At 36.7% G+C, this 21483-nt stretch overlaps 1 protein-coding gene across 15 annotated transcripts; it reads right to left on the bottom strand.

Moving 5' to 3' along the window:
* Nucleotides 1-6195: 6195 nt before the first annotated feature.
* Nucleotides 6196-14874, bottom strand: LOC140854702 (F-box/kelch-repeat protein At5g43190-like). Of its 15 annotated transcripts, none has more exons than XR_012137882.1 (5): nt 13735-14874; nt 12355-13301; nt 12192-12248; nt 10602-10654; nt 10433-10495 (listed from the first exon to the last, which is right to left on the bottom strand). XR_012137882.1 is itself a non-coding variant. In XM_073250765.1 (3 exons), the coding sequence occupies exons 1-2, from the start codon at nt 14799-14801 to the stop codon at nt 10610-10612; spliced, it is 1146 nt and encodes a 381-aa protein (XP_073106866.1). In that variant the 5' UTR covers nt 14802-14874; the 3' UTR covers nt 6196-6651; nt 10602-10609. The 15 variants fall into 15 exon arrangements, 6 of the variants coding, with proteins under 6 accessions (XP_073106866.1, XP_073106871.1, XP_073106861.1 ...); XR_012137883.1 differs by having other exon boundaries at nt 10434-10495; nt 12392-13301; XR_012137880.1 differs by lacking the exons at nt 10433-10495; nt 10602-10654 and adding an exon at nt 6196-6651.
* Nucleotides 14875-21483: the final 6609 nt, after the last annotated feature.

Below are 21483 nucleotides of genomic sequence, written 5' to 3'. Positions count from 1 at the left end.
AATGTGATTTTCAAAATATAATGCTTCCATCTATTGTGATACAGAAAAAAAATATTTAGCATCCTAATTCTAAGATAAGTGGATCTTTGATTTTTTATTTTAGATTTAAAATATTTAGAGATAAATTTTTTTATCTTAGAATTGAATAATTCTCTATTTATTAGAAAAAATTTGAGATTGTTTATCGAACATTGATTTTGATCTTAGATTTTTATACTCAAAAATTTATCTATGGAGAATGTGGTAAAATTTTTTATGATCTTGTGATAAATTGATTAAATCACGAGCAGTTAAAAATTTTTATTAAAAAATTTAATATCTTTATCTAGAATTGAGAGATTAATTTTGATAATCAGAAATAGTATTGATTCTAATCAACATTGGTGATATTGATCTTTTCTTTATGAAATAATTTAATGATGAAGTTGCATCAAAAATTAAAGCATTAAAAGTTTGAGTTGAGATTGAAATGGTAAATCTTTAACCTTTGAAAGCACAAATAAGAAAAAATATTTTTAAATTTTGATTGATTGGGATTCATATGATTCATATAAGTATGTTTTTCTATCTTATGACGGGTTGATTAATTAAGAGTGGTTAGTATTTTGAAAAAAAATAATGATGAATAAAATTCTTATGCAGGAATTAAGATATTGATTTTCTTCTATTTACAAGAAGGTTTGATTTTAATTCGAGTCATAAGATATTGAACATTATTTTTATAAAAAATGAGATCATGATTTTGAAATCTTAAAATATTAAAAAAAATTTAGATATTGATTTTGATAATAAAAATGAATGGTTCTGTTTCAGATCAATATTTGATGTATTGATATTTTTCTTATGAAATGATTTAAGAATGAATTTGTATCAAGAATTAGAATATTAAATATTTATGGGTGAGATTTTTACTATAAATCTCAAGTAAGAAATTATGAAGACTTAAGCAAAAAAATTTCGAGGACGAAATTTTTTTAGAGAGGAACAATGTTATGACCTGACCCATTCGGGCCTTAAACGAGCCCAAAAGCCCACAACAAAAAAAAAAGGAAAGAAAAATGAAGAAGACTCCCGTAATCCTCCCGATTGGCTCTTAATCGGAGTCGAAAATGTCGTCAGGAGGAGTCAAACTCCTTCTCCTGCTTCTATGTAAAGGGAGACCTCTTCTTTCTTCCTCCCACTAAGAAATTGGGAGCCAAACGGCGAGGATCGCCAAAAATTACTCGCGGAAGCCGTCACCATGCTCGCCTCGATTTCTCATCGGAGACATCATCGGAGCTCAAGGTAAGTCTCGATTTTTCTTCCCTTCTCCCCCTTCCTTCCTTTGCTTATGTGCACGATCGTCGGTGATCGAGTTTGCCGGATTTTGTTGGATAAATTATCCCCTGTTTTAACCCCTCTTTTTCTTGATTTTCCGGCACTGGTGATCACTGCCGCGGTTTGGTTTCTCCGGACTGCGGTGACGTAGCCCTCCTACCATCGGCCACCACCGCACCGGCTGCAACCTCGGACTGGTCGAACAAGGATGGGACCACACGGTCCCCTGTTTTGCCCAAAAGAAGCCACGGGAAGAAGAAGGAAGAAAGAAAAAAAAAAAAAGAAAAAAAAAAAAAGAAGAAGAAAAAAAAAAAAAAAATATAGACTCTCTCTCTCCTTTTTTTCTCTCTCTTCTCCTCTCTCTAAATTTTTCTTTCTCTCTTTAGTCTCTCTCTCTTCACTTTCTCTCTCTAATTTTATCTCTTGGTTATCTCTCTCTTAAGATTTTTTAGAATTTTGAGAAGAATGATGTTGAACTGAAATTGATCTTAGTGATGGATTTTGATCTGTGATCGTCGGACAGTATACCGACATCTATTTTGATCAGATCAGGTACTTTTAGATTTTATTTCTCATGATTTTATTGAATTATCCATATGATAATTTTAGCATGATTTGATCTGATCGATCGAATTTGTTGAATCATATCATCTGAGGAGTCCAAGATAAATTTCTCTCTCTAAAATTTTCTCTCTCAAAACTGTTTCTCTCTTGATTGATTTCTCTCTCTAAAAAGATTAGTCAATGAAGAAATTTTTTTTAATATTTCTGATCTGACGAAGAATCTTGATCCATAATTGTCGGGCAGCATGCTGGCACTCATCTTGATCAGACTAGATATTTCTCAATTTAATCATCCATGATCTCAATTTAACATGACTTGATTAGATCATTTTGATTTCACCAATCGAGATATTAGACTGTGGCACCTGATCAATTTGGATGGTACGTCATGAATTCTCTCTCCTTTGATTTTCTCTCCTTTGATTGATGAATCCAATAAAAAAATCTCAATCCTATCACTTTGAAAATTCGATTGATCTGATAGTCAAATTTTGGATCATTTATGTCCTAATTAATTTTGATCAGATAAAATTAGATGATCGGACCAATTTGGATATAGAAACGGATCTTCATTAATTTTATTTTTCTAATTATTCATATCCTTTCTAATTATTGAAATTGATCCTATATAGGATTGTGGATATTTGATCATGGATATCGCGATATGATCTACGAACATAATTTTTGAAAGAAAATTTATAGAATTATATGAATTATTAGAATGCATTCGAGTAAATAATGCTTCACTTTTTTCTAGATTTATCAATAAATTATAATATATTTTTTTGACATGATTTGTGAAATGATGCATGAATGGATGAATGATATTTTGTTACAAAAATACCTTATTTTGATATGTTATGATGAAGCATGATTGAACATATTATTTTCGTTATGCATTATATTGATTGATTCGATACCGTATGATTATATGTTTTCTTATTGAATTAGAATAAAAAATATGATTTATGAAGAATTTTGATATAAGAATAATATGAATTAACAACCTGACTATGTAAAAGACCCCACCAATGGGGGCATATACGTTGGCAATTGATTTGTCTTGAGAGTTTATGTCGCCAGTGAGATCAGCGACAAACATGAGACTAGCGGGTTCCGAAAGATTTTGCTACCAGATGATTCGCTGCTCACCGCAAGAAGATAAACAGTATTATGACCCTACTACAGAAAAATATGATCATAGTTTATGATTGATGAAAAAATTAAGAATAAAAGAATTTAAAATCTTAAAGAAACTTGAATTTTTGAAAAAAGAATGAATTTAGCATGAATTATATTACATAATTGGAATTGATTTCGAATTGGTGAACTCTATATACTTATTTTTTATAAATAATTATTTACTTTAATGTCTGATAAAATCTATTGAAAGTGATCATCGCATACTGGGCTGTCTATCTCATTACTTCCTATTTTACTGTTTTTACATATATTGAAAAATTAAGATGATGAAGATATGAATGGAAGAGTTATTAGAAGAGAACCTCCAATTCTTATTTTAGATTGAAATCTTATTGAATTTGATGTAAAGTGTATTGAACATTGTTGAATTTATTGAATATTAAATTTTGAAATTTAGATTGTTATATTTTTATTTTAAATTATTGATAATTATTCTGTTGCTTTGTGGTAGTATGATGAAGATGCCTTGCATACTTGTAAGGAGAGTTTTCTATGAGTATGTCGTCATCGCCATAATCTTCGGCTCACAATCTCGGATCAGACGTGTAACAACTTTTATTTTTCCTTTGGCACCAATCTGAACATATACTATCGTCTGCTTAAAATAGAGTTGAAGGCACATAAGTACATTATTTTTATTCAAATGCTTGTATTTTTTTATGCAAATGCACATATTTGTTGAGCTTGCAGTGCCCATTCATGGGTTCGATTGCATACTTAAATCCAAGACAAAATTGTCTAAAAATTTGAAACTTGGTCATTTCTGTGTAAAAAACGAAGAATAGAAGAAGTCCAAATTTGCAAATTCAAAGATACCGTGGGCCTTCATCGAAATAAATAAAGTGGGCCTTTTCTGCAAAGTTCTCGTCTCTTTGAATCTTTGGCATCTAGAAAACAAAATGACACTGCAGACTGATGGTTGCCCAATGCCCGAAATTCATTCCCATATATCTGTTCGGTTCTTGTCGATTAAACTATTAATGCTGGACTTTGTAAATGACCTGTTTTACATGCAGATAAGACGATTCCAGAAGAACTGGGGAATGAATCCTGCTTCCATGCCCAGTAGGAAATCTTTTGAGCGTGCAGGTGAGGGACAACTGCTATATTCTTTAAAATACTACTTATCTTGCTTAGATGGAGCTATGCTAGCTGTCTAACGGATGCTAGATGGCTGTGATGCTAAAGGCCGGACAGAAGCCATGTTCTGGCAGTAAATTTACTTCAGTTCTTGCCCAACCTCGTTGTCTGTATAATTAGTTAATTATGGCTGACTTTGTCAATGTTCTGGCAGTAAATTTACTTCAGTTCTTGCCCAACCTCGTTGCCTGTATAATTAGTTAATTATGGCTGACCTTTGGTGGATCAATGGGTGCTGATCTATCAATTTATATTATACCTTTGCTTTGCCCGATATGTTTCAGGCTCCAGATGATTACAGTAGGACCAGTGACACCATGCATAATAATTGTAATAAGTAAAATCTAAACTCATCTTCTCTAAGAAGATGTTTGGTTGGGAGGAGTGGGGATCTGAAATCGAAATCGGAATAGGTGATTTTCATTCCAGCCTTTTGGTTGGATGGAGTCTCATTCTCATTCCCATTCCAACCAAACACCCCCATGATGCATTTTCATAATCTGGCTGGGTCCAAGTTATTCCTAGTAGTAGATGACAGTTGTAGCTTTCTAAGTTGTAAATGTAATTTACTGAGATGTTTGCGGACAGGCTGATGGCTTGCAACTAATGTGACAGCTTAAGCTTCTCTATCACAAATCTTCCTCATTTCTCCCCTCTTTATCTGTGTCACCTTTGGTCTATGCTTATTATTAGGACGATATGATATTGCTCGGGCACTGGAAAAATGGGGTGGCCTGCAAGAGGTTTCTTGCCTTTTATCTCTTAAGCTGAGACATCCCAGAAGACATTTGGACTCGGACGGTGAAGCGCAACATGATCTCAAGGCACCGACTGAACCGGTTGGTGAAGAAAAGATACCAAGACCTATATTCCTCAAGACAGAGAAATGGCTCATGAAGCTGAAGGATTTGGACATCAACTGGGTGGAGTAAACTTGCTGAATGTTTTCTGATCAGCATGCTTTTACTCTTTTTTCTTGGCTGCCTCTATTTTCACCTCACCTGATAATTCTCAAAATTAGTGTTTGTTAATCTACTTTGAATGCCCTGTATTCGGTTCAGGGTTGGATAACCTGTTTTGTAATGTTGAGTGTCACACTGTAACCTATTCGAATGATATTACAGAATTAGTTATTCTACAATCCTACTTCAAACGACCAAAAATGAGAGTGGTTGTTTTTTTTACTTTATTTTATGGTAGTGTTCTGGAGGAAATTGTGATGGCTTTCATTTCTTAAAAGCAGAGGGTGCCCGGTTTAGATGCTTCCAATGGAGGTGTCAAAAGAGCACCCCCAATAAAAGTATATTCTCAAGTTGTCAGCAAAAGAAGGTTCTAACTAATTTAGCGTATTCTGTGTATGTGTATATATGTGCGTGTCAGATAGAGAGAGAGAGAGAGAGAGAGAGCCAGGTTTTGAGGAAACACAAGTCTAAAAGCAAAGGGTCACCAGTGTTGTAGGCATGCAAGCCTTGGAGCCAGCTGGTGCAGCCAGTTCAGAATGCTTGCACTTTGAACACCTTTTGAACAAATTTAGGATCCTTGGAGCCGTAGGATGTCCTTAGGATCTGAAGTATGGTTTGCATGCATGATGAGATTGAACTACTACATCTTCCAGATTCTCAAAGGGATTCCTGAATTGATGCAAGACATGGTCTAAATAAAATGGCATGGCATCAAAAGAATCGTGTCCTTAGTTGCCATCTACAGCACCAGCTACCCTTCTGATGATAATCATCTACCTTTTGACTCCAGCTCATAACAGGCATTCTCAATGTCATTGTCCAGCACCAGACCTGTTCGAACTGCGAAACCTAATCTTGCCCCAAGTTTCAAAAGTTGATACCATTTTGAAGTTAAGTATGTCTTAAAATATCATATACCGAAGCAAATTCAAAAAAAGCTTCTACTTAGCATCACATGCGACATACCCTGCTAATCTAAATAGGAATGCAAGTTTTGACAAATGCAGGATTACGGATGCAAATATATGTGCATTAATATTGATATAAACATTCACAGCATATATCCACTGGTGAATGAATGAATTTTTATAAGTTGGGTTTTTAACTAAATCATGTCATTATTTCAATAACTGTGTCCAGCTATACTAGGCCTCTTCTTTGCTCCTTTCTGATGGCAGGAAGGTTGAGTCCATATTCTAAATATGAACTCCTTCAAGTCAAACATGGACAACCCCAGCACTTAGCAAAAGCAGTAATGATGAGAAAACTTGCTGTTCATTTACCACTTTAGTCACATCTAGAGCCCCCTTCTCAGGATGATCTACCAAAGATATATGATGTTGGCCAATGCCAACCCTTTTTCCAACAGAGGTGTTGAGTATAGGCAGTGGGCCATCCGAAAGAGTGGTTCAGGTGACTGTATGATCGACTAAAGATATATGATGCCGCTTGGATCCTCCATCATCTGTGACAATAATCATGTAGAAGAATGAATCAGTATCAGAGACAGCTAATATTTATGAACAAAAACAAGAACAAATTCAAAAATTATTAATTGAACTCATTGCCAAATTGTAAGGTACAAAAGCATCATGATTCATCACTTTTTTCAGGTGAAATAAGCAAGCATGCATGTAGAATAGCACTCTGGATAGAGTTGTCATTTGCTATTGCCTTTTCATGCCTGGTTCAGGCAAAACAACTGAAAGTTGGCAATGTTATAGCATGTTGATTGCATAGAAATGTAGGTGCCTCTTTTCCTACTTTTTTTTGGCAAACAATTACTAGAGGAATGGAGAAAGTCCCTTTATATACAATGAACTTTGCCTTTTTCTAAACAAGAAAATCAGATACTATATGGAAGCATTGCAGAAAGACCAAGATAACAGAATAATTCCTCAGGATAACTGATGTTGTACAATTGAAAAATACGTATATGAAAATGGACAAGAAGAGTGATCAAGGCAGGTTATGCATTATAGAGACCAAGGTCATGTTTAATGATGCCTATGGCCTTGAACAATAAAAGTAATCCAAAGTCTTGACAATAAGCAATCAGTTATGATGAAGAAATATGACTAGAAAATGATAAAACAAGTAGGGATGGCAATGGGTCAGGTATGGGTCGAGTCAGCCCATATCCATACCCACCCCACAAGTAAAAGACCCATACCATACCCGCCTCGAGTCGGATCGGGTTGGGTCCAGTAGAGATGCGGTTTGGGTATATAAGAAGGGTTGGTCAGGTCAGATCAGATAGGCTACATGTAAACAATATAAAATTATTATAATTTTGAATAGAAGATATATATTAACATTATATCAGATCGGATTCGGATCGGGATGTACCATTATCCATAGCCGACCTGAACTCGCTTCAGGTCTTTTTTCTAGAACCCATATTGGCCCCAGGTTCTGATTAGGTTGGGTCAGGTCGGATACTCAACGGGTCAACTAAAATTGCCACCTCTAAAAACAAGATGACCATTTCTGACACAAGCATAGTTGTGCACTGAGGGGCTATGAGACAATTAAAATGAAGTTGTTTCTGTTGTTTTCTTTCTTTCTTCTTTTTATTCTTCTTCATTTTTGTGTGTGATGGCATAGAAACAATTATACATGCGTTCCAATGCTCATCAGGACCTTAGCCTTACAGTGTGTCTGATGTTTGGAAGGGAAGAACAAAGGTCTAAGGTAGAATTAATATATGTGGTCTCTAACATAGAACTAAGAGAGATGTATCAAAAATTTTCTGAAAACCATGTTCACCGTTAATCCCTAAGGTGACATTTTAGAAGATTGGAGCGCAACCCAGGAAAGGCAAAATATGGTCGGGAAAGTCTTAGCAGGGGAATATGGAGTTAATTCAGTTCTTCTGAGACAAGCCCAAGTGCATTGAAGACCTTATTAATGTGATAGAACAATAGACCGCCATGAAGAATACAACTATCTCAGGGAAGTTATCAATATTGTTTAAGAGTTGGAGTTGAGCAATAAATATAAATAACAAGAGGTAAAGATAGCCTTAAGGCAGCCAGTTCCATATCTGGTTGCAGTTTGTAGCTATGTTTTGCTCGAAATAAGAACAACCATTGATTTTACAGTGCTTAAAAATATTTGTTTCATGGCCTTCTTGAAGCTCTTCCTTTTTGTTAGTTGAAAACCTTAATAAGATAATCATGCCTTCAGACAAACATTACATTACATGCATAAACATTTCCAAAGCAAATTGGTAGCTGACAGGGAACTTAAGATGTCATTGACCAAGGTTCGAGGAAGAAAGAAACATCGGTGGCTCATAAATATTCAATTTTATTACTTGTCCCAGTCAATTGTAATGTAATTTACATTCAATTATCATCATATTTCAAGTCATGGAAGAGTAGTCTAATATCTTCTATATAAGCAATTCATGGTTGCTTACTGCATTATTATGAGTAACCTCACACTTCTTAACTATGTTGCCTACAGCCAGGGCCAGTTATTTTTGAATTTCAGTCAATAGCAATAAATGATATAGGGGGTTTTGAGTAGAAATGTTCTTTATAAATTCCATTTCGAAACAATTTTCGGTCAGAAAATTCTAGTGATTTGCTTTAACACATACCTTAAAAGACTCCCAATAAAAGTAAATGGGATGGCATTTTTCTAGAGTGAAATTATTAAAGAAAGTTTTTCTATTTTTATTTTTTCCATTTTCTTCATTTCATGTTAACATAAAAGGAAATCAGAGCCCAGATTACCCCAATAGATGTAATTTGACTTGACAAATAATAAAGTTCATGACCCTCTCCACAGAAGTTAACATCCAAAATCTGTTGAGGATCCAAGTAACAGGTCCTACAAAATGTTTTCCTCCATAATTCTTCATTCTGAATTTACTTTTCCAATCAATTTGACTTCCCTATCTATATTTAACCACAAAAAAACTCAAATTCTTCCTTTCCCTCTTCCCTTTGCAACAACCAAGTCTAAATCTATTCCATGCCCAGATCTCATCCATTCAAACATCAAGATAAAGACTCTAAGAACCCGAAAAATTGTAGCTTTAGCGGATCAGATCCAATCCTCAAAACAGAACTCCATAAAAAAAAAAAAAAAAAATGCATGGCATGTTTATTGAAGACATATGACAGTGAATAAACTAACAACACAGTTGAAACTTATTGTACAGAACCAAGATAAACCAAGTGAGGCTTAATGAAATGATCCATATAATGTCTAAACAACAAAGTCTATTTTTACAATCTGATGTCAATTGTGATGCATATTCCAGCATGAACCTTTTCTACAAGAACTTCAGCTCAACCCTTCATATAGGTTTCAATGCTTAAACTAAACAATAAACCAACAATTTCATTAAAACATTTTGTACAGAACCAAGAGAAACCAAGTGACACTCAATAACAAGATTCATAACGTGTCTAAAGAACAAAGTCTTTTTTCCCATTCTGATGTCAATAATAAGTATTGTAACACATGTTCCAGAATGAAACCTGATATGCACAGAACTTCAGCTCAACCTTGCATATAGTTCACGATGCTTAAACTAAGCAATAAAACAGAGGTGAGTTTTGACAAGCTTTGATAAGAAGAATGCCTCGGTTTATGACACAGAGGTAGTGCAGTTGTTGATTGTTGCTAGCACACAGATCACTTATCCTGACAGAAACTCTCTTAAAAATGTATAAAACTGACAGAGGGCAAAAAAAAAATGATAGAGAGATCTTTCAGATAAACTGGGTAGCTCAGTATCAACCAGTATCACATATTATTATGCCTCTTAACAACATGGGACTGGAATTAATCAAGGAATCTCTACTGGAGGAAAGTATGATCGGAGATTCAGAGTCCATTACATTCAACAAAATATACAATAATTTCCTACTAGATTTACTAAAATTTGAATGGCATATTGGTTCCAGTTGGTTGGCAAAAATGCAAGTTGACTACCAATGCGAACAGATAGCATCAACTAAACATATTCTAGTTTTAGTTTAGCAGCCAATGGTTTTATGGACAAGTACCAATGGCAGGTTCCTAGCCTACCAAAAGATGAAAAATAAAGGTATATAACAATAGAAAATATATTAGTTTCCCACTGCCTTCCAGTTCTAGTTTAGAAGTCAATGGCTTTACCGAATAATGTTTATTGCTTTCAAATGGTTCGCACTCTAGCTCTGCAATTTGGACAGACTTGTGATGGTTCTTTTTATACTTCATTTGCTGATAACTTTATGGCACCGTCAGCAACATTTCACAATCAGAAAGAAAAACTGTCTTGTCCATGTGAATTATTCTGCACCTTCCTAAAAATTCTTGCAAGATGAGTGCCACTTCTCTCAACCAAAAGAAAGCACTACATTTAATTCAACAAAGCCTAGAAAGAGAGTAAAGAGAATCATCCAAACTCACCAGACTGCCTACAATCCAGCAGATAACCAGATCTTTGGGTTGAAACTATCAATCTTCAAGGAAAACATACCATTCCTAGTTAAACAGCTGAACATTATCATATCAATAGTAGAAGCATAGCTAATAGACGATAGATTTTTTATTTCATATGCTCATGGATAAACATTAGTAACATGACAAAGTGACATCGAAATAATACTTAGTACTTTTAAATAAGTGCAATCTACAAGCCTATGATCAGACTAGGAACATACATGCACCCTGATTAATACTTAAAAATAATACCAAATAAGAAGAAATAACTATGCCAAAACAATAACACAATTGCATATTTTGTAAAAAGAGGCTTGACAGAAGTGGCGCTCATCTTGCAAGAAACTTTAAGAAGGTGCAGAATATCCACATGGATAAGAGTTTTTCTTTCTGATTGTGAATGTTGCTGATGAAGCCATAAAAGTATCAACAAGCAAAGTATAAAGAGGACTATCATGAGCTGGTCCCAATTGCAGAGCTAGAGTGCAGAGCATTTGAAAATAATATACATCAAGGACTCATTTGGTTCGCGGGAAGTGGAGGGGGAAAGCAATTCTTGAGAAGTGGAGGGGAGTCTCCTTGTTTAGTTGGAGTTTTAAGAGGAGAGATAATAGAAAAAGCTCTTCTCATGGGAAGACAAAAAGTGAAACCCATAGGGAAGATAGATTTTAGGACTTCCCATGGATAGAAATTGGTGACCCTTCTTTCTTTCCGAAAATATCCTTGAAATATTATCATTATAAATATTATATTCATATAATATAATATTTATACTAACATAAATATCATAATATTTGTAATATGTTAATATCATTTTAATATTATAACATTTTTATTAATATTAACATAATATTTATATCAATATATTAATAAATTTGTCATCTTAAAAATATTAACATTATATCAGTACATATATATTAATGTTGTATTAACATAATAAATTATAATGATAAAACGTTATATTATATTATATTCATATTAATATAAATATTATATTAGTATTTATATAGAGTTTGGGAGTAAAAAGGAGAAGTCTTATATCTATTAAGGGTATAATAGATATCTTCCACAGTTTTATCAGAAAAGTAGATGCTCGAACAAACATAAACCACTATAAAATAAATCATTTTTCTATGATCAATCAAACATACCAAAACTATATTCCTAGGCATCATATTGCTAAGAAGTGACTTCCTAGGGAAAAAAAAAGTTCTTTCCGGCTGCAAGCCAAATGAGTCCCAAAAGGTTTATTGGGGGACATAGTTAGTTCCCTATCTATGTCAAGAACTTGATTTTCTTACACTTATTGTTTAAGGAAGCTCATGATATATCCTTATGTTTGTGCTGTTAAATTCATCTCACCCACATTCTATCTACAATACCTCTAACTTTCTTCTGTGGTGGAGACATCAGCTTTCCCAAAATTCTAATAAAATTAAAATTGCAGACTAAATCATAAAAATTCCAAGGATAGACAGCAGATAACTCATTAGTCATAAGAATCTGCTTAGAAAAAATCTTTCAGTGAGGGTTCCCTAGTAAGTCAAATGAACCGACCTCCTTTGCTCCCTTCAATTCCGCATTTCTGAAAATGCTGCCACATATCTTGATAATCTACCAAGTTTAAATAATTCTGTTAGAAGATAATACCCCAGCTACATCGAAGACAGACTAGAGAAGGGCTCGTTACAAATAGTATGCAGAAATGTTACTATAATACCGATCAGAAATAGATGAGCACAATCTTAGTGACAGACATGTCAAGCCGAGGCCGAAGTTGAAAGCAAGGCCGAGGCAGAAGTCAAGGTCAAGGCCGAGGTTAAAATCAAGGGCGACGCCGAAGTCAAAGACCTTGATTTCGACCACCCATCTGAGTTTGGACAATAGATCTTTGCCTCAGTCGAGTCCTTAGCCTCTAGCCCAGAGATGATTGTTAAACTTCATATATTGAATACCATAACTCAAGCTTCTTCTTCAAGGATCTTTGGCCGATCTTTACTTCTAACCATGTGTCGCACCAGTGACTATCTCAAACTACTATTTTGGGAGGGTTGACTCCAGCATGACCACGACGAACCGCACCATGTGATGGCTTATAACCACCTCAAAGGTCCTTTCCTTTTGATTCTGGGTTCGGTCGATGCATCCAGTAACATCCAACCGATGTCTCCGTGCGACTATGCCATTAAAAATAGCAATTTCTTGTGATGATCTGAGAGGCCTCTCTATGGTCCGATCACATCATCTCATTAGAGAATGTAGATTCACCTGGACAGGATAAGATCATGCCATCCTCAAAGCCTCTAATTGTCAACTCATGACATTAATAGAGGTGGCCTCCATGTGCTGTAGGGTGACAACACTCACCAATCCAGAAAATCAAAGGACCAGGCATGCTAAAAAAGTCTTTTATGGCCTTCCCTCTTCCTAACTCTCTAATCTCATTTATAAAAAGAGGTAAACAAAGGCCCTTCAGGTACGCCTTCTCTCTCTCATAAAATGCTCGTTCTTTTCCTTCTGTTGTAGAAAATCTAACTTGAACGTCGGAGGATCTCCGTCGAAGTTGGACCGAAGCTAACTCCAACGGAAGCTTTTTTGCAGGTCCAGTCGTCATCGATCCACCGGACATTGCCTCGCTCCAGCACTCCAGTTAAGGACGGATTCCAACTGCAACAAATTCTATGATATTTAAAATCTTTCAAGTAACCTCACCCATAATTGATGCTGGTTAACAGAGCAAGCAGACCAAACAATTGAAAATACGATCATGTGAAATATGGTACCACGAAATTTCCTTTTGCTCTAGTAAAATGGCAAGGACATCTGAATAATTTTCACCTAGTCCATCACCATCCACAACCTCATAATATATTTTTTGGATGCCTCAAACCAAACAGGAAAAAAAAAATCAAGTTTTTTCTTGGCCAACCAAAGTTTAAAAGAATATAAAATGTTAAAAATATAAAAGATAAAACAAGAACTAAGAAAATGATAAAACATAGAATAATCCTTCTATTTTTGTATGAACTTAAATAATTACAACCTCCTGAAGAACAAAGGAATTAATTCAAAATACATATAACCCTTATCTTCTGCATACCTTCCATTGGATCCTTTCAACAGATCCATACGAGGCTCTATCGCATGCCCAAACCAAAACCTTCTCCGCCTAGGGATTGCTGGACACGGCAGTGGCCACCACCACCTCCTCGCAGGCAAATCAAACATCAACACGGTAGTATCCCGAGTGTTGTAGAAACAAACAATCCCCATCCGAGCTACCGTCCAGAAATGCTCGAGCCTACGACCTCCAAATATTCTGAAAAATCCATCAGGCATGAAGCAGATCAACCTCCATTCTTTCTTTGGCAAATCGAGCTCCCAAATCCCAACCCTAGCGATGCATCCCACGTCCTCCACGCCCCCAACCAAGAACAATCTATCTTCAGAATCCAAGATATGGGAACAAACAACCGGCGGCATCGCCATGTCTACGAGGTTCCAATCGCCGCCGACCGGATCAAAGGTCAATAGATGATCGGGCCCTTCGCTGAGGACGAACAGTAAGCCGTCCAAGAACACGGCGTTGCCGAGAACGGCAAATTGGCCGGGAAACTGGCCCTTGATCTCCCACCGGCCGGAGCGGGAGTCGAAGACCTGGGAGTAGACGCGATCACCGGTGCTGACGGCGACGATCTTGTAATGGGCCGAGGGAAATTCATCGATGAGAGCGACAACGTAGGGTTGGAGGACGCTCGCCATGTCAGGAAGGCGGGCGAGGGTGGCGCCGGAAAAGAGGTCGAAGACGGCGAGGCGGCTGTGGTCGTCCAAGGCAAGGAGGAGGCCGCCGTCGGACGCGATCGCGAAGACAAAGGAGGGGGGGAGGCCGAGGGTGAGCCAGCGGTCGCGGGAGGGGTGGTAGGCGGCGGGGGAGACGTTGTCGGTGAATGGGATGAGGTAGAGGTCGTCGGGGTTGCGGCGGAAGGAGGAGAGGAAGGCGGGTGAGCGGATGGTGGAGCGCCAGGAGCGGGAGACGGACTGGCAGCGGGCGAGGGTGGAGACGGGGAGCAGGGAGAGGATGGAACCTTGGAGGTCGAACGGGAGGAGGTCCCACGGGAAGAAGGGGGCCGGGTCTTCGTCGGAGTTGGAAGATTGCTCCAGTTCCATCGGAGGGATCTTTGGTTGAAGGCTGCGCAGCGTGCGTTTCCACAAATAATCTTTCCAAGTAATATGTAATATTTATACCATAAAAACGTTCTTTTTCTTTCTGAATGAAGCAAGGGAAAAAAATAAAAAACCCAAAACTAAGGCAAATCCTACAGGAAACTTGTGAATATTATACATGTCCGAGCATCTACTAAGCACATTAAGTGAGTTTCTCATATTTTTGAGAAAGAAGATAGGCTACAAATTAACAGCTAGAATCTTGAATAGAATCAACGGTATCAATCAAACAAAAATTTAACAAAAATCTGCTAATAGTAAGTTGAATCCATGGATCATATGCGATCGAATCGAACCGATAGGTTTATAATATGTTATTGCTTCAAGGGTAGGTTGTCTAAGCTTCAGGAAAGTCAGCTTTGAAGTTGACTCCACTTTTATGGATTCTATTAGGGTTGAAAATAAATTAGATACGTATCAAATTTTAGTATATCTATATTTATATTTGTTGGGATAATTGGATTTGCTTTCTCCAATTCTACGTCGGCTCTCGTATTCGAGATCAGTCCTTTATTCCATATTTATATAAGAAAAGTCAAGAGATCTCAAAAGAAGAGGTTCTAAAAAGGAAGAAACTTTCATAATTCAACTCTCATGGGAGTCATCTGGCCAAAGCAAAATCATTATAGCCGAACCAGAGTTATCTGAACAAAGCAGAGTCATTATAGCGGAACTTGAGTCATCATGGCTGAAGCAACATCTTCATGACCGACTGACCATCTTCATGGCATGACCGACTGACCATCTTCATGACCGCTTGACCATCTTCATGTCATGACCGCTTGACCATCTTAATGTCATGGCCGATTGACCACCTTCATGGCCGATTGACCATCTTCATGACCAAACCATCATCATAAAGGCCGACTGTCAAACAATCGATTGCCGACTATCAAACGATCGACTGCTAAATATATAATCATGATACTACAATCATGGATAATAACTACATGCCATGATCGTTAGTGGGTATAAATTGCCCACCAACTCCATGATTATGGCCCGATAATCAGGATAACTATCTCTTATTGCCATAAAAAATGGGATTACGTGCTCGACGGTTACACCTGAGTCACCTATAAAAGGGAGATAAGGAAATAGAAAATGGATAAGATACTTTTTGGACTGATACTCTGTCAATTTTGATATTCTACTTCCTGTTCGATCACTTTTCACTGACTTAAACATCGGAGGATCTCTATTGGACATAACTCCGATCAGTGTGAACTTCTTTTACAGATGTTCTTCACTGGCGTCAGGTACTCCAAGAGATTGGCCGCAACAGATTGGCGCACCAAGTAGGAGGCAAACAAACTCTGAAAGAGTAATGGCAAGAGAAAAAGTCCAGAAGACATCCATCAATAATGGTTGGCGATCTTCTCATGGGAAGAGACTGTCTGAGCCAAAACGTAGAGACTTATGCTCCGCAGCAACAATCAAGGGAGTCCAACCATCCTCAATCGCTCCTTCAAATCGATGTCGTCAATCATTGGCTGCCTCATTTCGACACAGCCAACAATTGATGGTGGCGTAATCTCAAAGACAGTCTCATCGACGGGATTGGCCACACCACTAGCCCATCACTCTCAACGCATCGATCGCCACCTACTTCCCCCCACAAAGCTAATAAAGGGAAACGATGCTTTCTCTTTCCCCCTCATCCAGTGAAGGTACTACTCCTGGGTGCTCTCTCTGAAAGGATTCCCAGTGTATAGACAACTACGAGCAGAAGCTCTAAGAGCTAGATCACCAAATTGAAAAGCTATAAAAAACTAAACAATGAGACGACGGGGGCAAATGATTCGAAAAGCCCCTCCAAATGACCAATCGATTGTGATCGATGATTCGAAAAGCTTCAAACGATGGATTGATTCGAAAAGTTTCAAATGACAAATCGATTGTGATTTATGATTCAAAAATTTTTTCCAAATGACGACTATGTTCCTGTATAATGGAATGACTTATGACAATGTTCCGACTCAATGGAGTAATGTATGACAATGTTCCTCTATAACGGAATGATTTATGACAATGTTCCGATCCAATGGAGCAATGTACAACAATGTTCCTCTACAACGAAATGACTATCTCTCGAACATGGACAATCTATGAATACCTTCAATAAAGTTGTCTTTATGATATAATATATTCCAAATGACATATTCGATTTTCAATAGACATTCAACTGAATATTCGACTATCTACAGATTAGTTAATCAACTTTTATCTGAATGACTAAAGTAAAGAAAGAAAAATGATGAGTCAATAGCTCATCCAACGATTATACGAGTCGACAACAAATATAAACTCCGGCTCAAGCCTCGAAGGGCCAAAGCAAAAAATATCAGTTTTCGGATTGAGATGAGTCCCAAGATGATCAAAATGCTGACTTTGATCTGACGGCTCTATATGTTGACTCTGATCAGACGACTCTATATGCCGACTCAATTACGATCGGAAGAACAATATGCTGACTCGACTCTGATCGGACAGAATAACATACTGAGTTGGCTATGATTAGATGGAATAATATGTCGACTCGATTTTGATCGATCAGAACAACATGTCGACTCGACTATGGTCGGATGGAATAATATGCTGACTCGACTCTAATCGAATAGAACAATATGTCGACTTAACTCTGATCGAATGGAACAACATGCCAACTCGACTATGGTCGGATGGAATAACTTGCCGACTCGATATTAATCAGGTGGAATAACATGCTGACTCGACTACGGTCAGACAGAACAAGATGCCAACTCGACTATGATCGGATGGAATAAGATGCTGACTCGACTGTAGTTGGATGAAATAAGATACCAACTCGACTACAGTCAGATGGAACAATATGCCGACTCAGCTACGGTCAGACAGAATAATATACCGACTCGACTGCAGTCGGATAAAATAATATGCTGACTTGACTGCGATCAGATGAAACAATATGCCGACTCGACTGCGGTTGAATGAAACAACATACTGTCTCAATTGCGGTCGGATAGAATAACATACCAACTCGACTTCGATCGAATGGAACAACATGCTGACTCAATTTCGGACAGATAAAATAACATGCCAACTCGACTACGGTCGGATCGAACAACATGGTAATTTGACTATAGTCGGATGGAACAACATACCGACTCGACTTCGATCGAACGAAACAACATACCGACTCGACTCCAATCGAACGGAACAACATGCCGACTCGACTCCAATCGAATGGAACAACATGCCAACTTGACTTCGATTGGACAAAGCAACATGCCGACTTGACTGCAGTTGGACGGAACAATATGCCGACTCAGCTGCAGTCTGATGGAATAATATGCTGAATCGACTGAGGTCAGACGGGATAATATGCCGACTCGACTGCGGTGGGATAGAATAATATGTCGATTCATCTACGATCGATCAAAAAAATATGCCAACTCAACTCCAATCAGGCAAAAAATATTCAACAATTATCTATGATGAATGATGATCACATTCAAAGAGACAACATAAAAAAAAAATTTACTACGAATTGAAAGCTATAAAATTGAACTAAGATCTGATAATAAAAAAATTCTTTCATTATTAACTAAAATGATCATAGAATCGGGACTCGAAGTCATGACAGAAGATATGCTGACTCCCATCGTCCAATGTATTAAGCCATTTTGAACTTGAGAGTGGGAGGCAACTGTTGGGACAATCCGATTTGCTCCCTTCAATTCTACATCGGCTCCCATATTCGAGATTGGTTCTTTGTTCCATACCTATATAAGAAGAGCTAAGAAATCTAAGAGAGGAGGCTTTGGAAGGAAACAACTTTCAGAATTCAACTCTCATGAAAGTCATCTAGCCGAAGCACAGTCATTATGGCCAAACCAAAGTCATCTGGTCAAAGCAAAGTCATTACAGCTGAACTTGAGTCATCATGGCTGAAGCAATATCTTCATAATCGACTAACCATCTTCATGTCATAGCTGACTGACCATCTTCATATCATGGTCGACTAGCGATCTTCATGACCGACTGACCATCTTCATGACCAAACCAGCATCATAACCGTCGACTGTCAAACAACCGACTGTCGACTATCAAACAGCTGACTGCCAAATATATAATCACGATACTACAATCATGGATAATAACTACATACTATGATCGTTAGTGGACATAAACTGCTCACTAATTCTATGATTACAGCCCGATAATCAAGATAACTACCCCTTAGTGCCATGAAAAATTGGATCACGTGCTCGACGGTTACATCTGAATCACCTATAAAGAAGAGGTAAGGGAACAGGTAAGGGGTAAGACACTTCTGAGCTGATACTCTATCAATTTTGATATTTTACTTCCTATTCGATCACTCTCCACTGACTTAAGCATTGAAGGATCCTCGTCGGACACAACTCCAATTAATATGGACTTCTTTTGTAGGTGCTTTCACCGATGTCAGGCACTCCAGGGGATTGGTCGCAACAATATTTATTTTATTTAGTGAATACGAATATAGATATTAGTCGGTTATAAAAAAATATATCCATATTTATTTTAAATAGATACGAATATAAATAGAAATTAAAAGTATATATAAATATAGATCTAAATCAAATAATAAAACTTTATGACTATAGAATCAAATATATTACTAAGTGCATAATAAATCAAGTTAATAACATATGAATATGGTTATTTTTAAAAAAAAATATGAGTGCTATATAAAACTAAGTAGGATTTTATAAATAAAATCAGATATTTTTTTGGATATAGATTGGATAGTTATTTATCCGTATCCATACCCATTTTTCTTTAACCGATATGAATACAGATGTGGATATTAGTCGGATGCTCAAATTTTTATTTATTTTTAGATAAATTTAGATACAAAAATAGATCTGAATAAACATCATTCATTTCATTTTCACCCTTAGATTTTATGAATAATGGATTAGGCAGGTTGGCCTCATCAATGCAGTCAGATTTTAAAATATTGGATGAAACAACAATCAGATTTGCAATTGAATAGATTGAGTTAGATTGGCTAGATTTTTTTAGTTTTAAATTTTTCTTGATTTCTCAGAGTAGGGAGTTGTGAGCTAAAAATCATGCCCTTCCATTTGGCTTTGGATTAGAGTGGGGTCTAGAATTTTGAACTTCAACTAAGATCTTTTGCTTATGTTACGATGGTTGCTATGTGTACCTCGGATCAGCATGCCAACCATGAGATATCTCAGGTCTTCCAGTTATCACCAAAAATGTAGACCCAAGAGTAGAACTGAGGCATGTAGAGCCATATACTAAGCAGAGCTATTTATGTCTGATCTGCCGCATGGTTTGTCCAGTGCATAGGTTACCCCCGTTGTCTTGACAGGTCAATACCTTAGCATGTAGGCTGTCTCTGTTATCACAGCCGACTCACCTCCTGATGTACATGACACCTATCCACCCCAAGTGGATAGACTTGGGCATAACCAACTCTCTTAATCTCATGGGAGTAATTGAGGGCTGAAATGTCTCGTCCGTTATAGCATGTCCTACAATCTCGAGATCGCACAATCTTATAGCTGTGTGACCAGCTATTCGACAGCATTCTATATTGTTAGAAATTATATCCCAAAATCAATCGTCAATATATTGATGGTTGAGCTTATTATTATAATTATATATAAATTATTAAATTAATAAATATTATTTAATTTTTTTATCACTGTGCACATCTTATTTTGAACTCTTGTTATGTGATGAAGTCTTTAGGACTATTTGATTCAATATAGGAGGATATACTATTTAGTTCTTAAATCTTAAGTTCACAATCAAATGATATACTATTATTAAGATGATAGCTATATCAAGTATAGGTCGTTATGTGTCATGTACGTTGGTTGTTCTCTTAATCAAGGAGTGTAGAGATACTAGCATGGCATGCAAGTGACATGTAGGAGTATATCTTGCTGAACATGACCAACTATTGAGCACTTTGCTGACAAGAGTAGCTTACGAAGGATATGAATATAAGTATCTCTCCGATTTGAGATCATCACGGTGACTTACAAGCAACTTACTGTGCTTTGATGTCGAATTATCTGAATTTCTAATTCAGTGATAAAAAATTTTTGAGTACAGTCAAATACTTGAGAAGTCGGTGTGTGAGTTAAGATAGAATTGACTCTTCTGAATAAATAGGAGTTAATGTATCAGTGTGTTTCAATTCAGTAAAATCTCGATCGGAGTAATCCATGTGATGGATTTTGAAAATTAAAATATAATGTGGATGACTATATCAGGGTTGACAGTTAAACTTTAGGTCACCTTGAGCATTTAGGTCAAAGAGATAAATTATACGATAACCATATTCCAATAGGTTCTTAAATGATGCTTCACAATCTTTCGATCTATCTGAACGTCAGATATTATTACTAGATGGTCACTTTGATTGGTATAGGAAGATTGTTCCTATACTACCGACTTAGGTTCAAACCTATGGGGTCATACTTAAAAAAAATTCTGACTGATCATATGGTTGATCGACGATTAAGAATCATTTTAAGATAAAACAGTTAATTCAATGGATGATTAATCCTATACAAAAGTTACAATAAATTAATTTGCTAATTGTTGGTGAATTGTA

The sequence above is a fragment of the Elaeis guineensis genome, chromosome 1, assembly GCF_000442705.2.
Source record: "Elaeis guineensis isolate ETL-2024a chromosome 1, EG11, whole genome shotgun sequence".
NCBI lineage: Eukaryota > Viridiplantae > Streptophyta > Magnoliopsida > Arecales > Arecaceae > Elaeis > Elaeis guineensis.
Note: the sequence above shows the minus strand (reverse complement) of the source record. Positions and strands in the feature narration are given on the sequence as shown.

What these genes read in the sequence shown, in the direction of transcription:
- LOC140854702 (XM_073250760.1), bottom strand. Translation starts at nt 14,801, where the DNA reads ATGGAACTGGAGCAATCTTCCAACTCCGACGAAGACCCGGCCCCCTTC. An exon ending in TTGAAAGGATCCAATGGAAG is followed by an intron (nt 10,655 to 13,734) that starts GTATGCAGAAGA and finishes TTTTCCTTGAAG; the next exon opens with ATTGATAGTTTCAACCCAAA. An exon ending in GCTGGATTGTAGGCAGTCTG is followed by an intron (nt 6,652 to 10,601) that starts GTGAGTTTGGAT and finishes TTATTGTCACAG; the next exon opens with ATGATGGAGGATCCAAGCGG.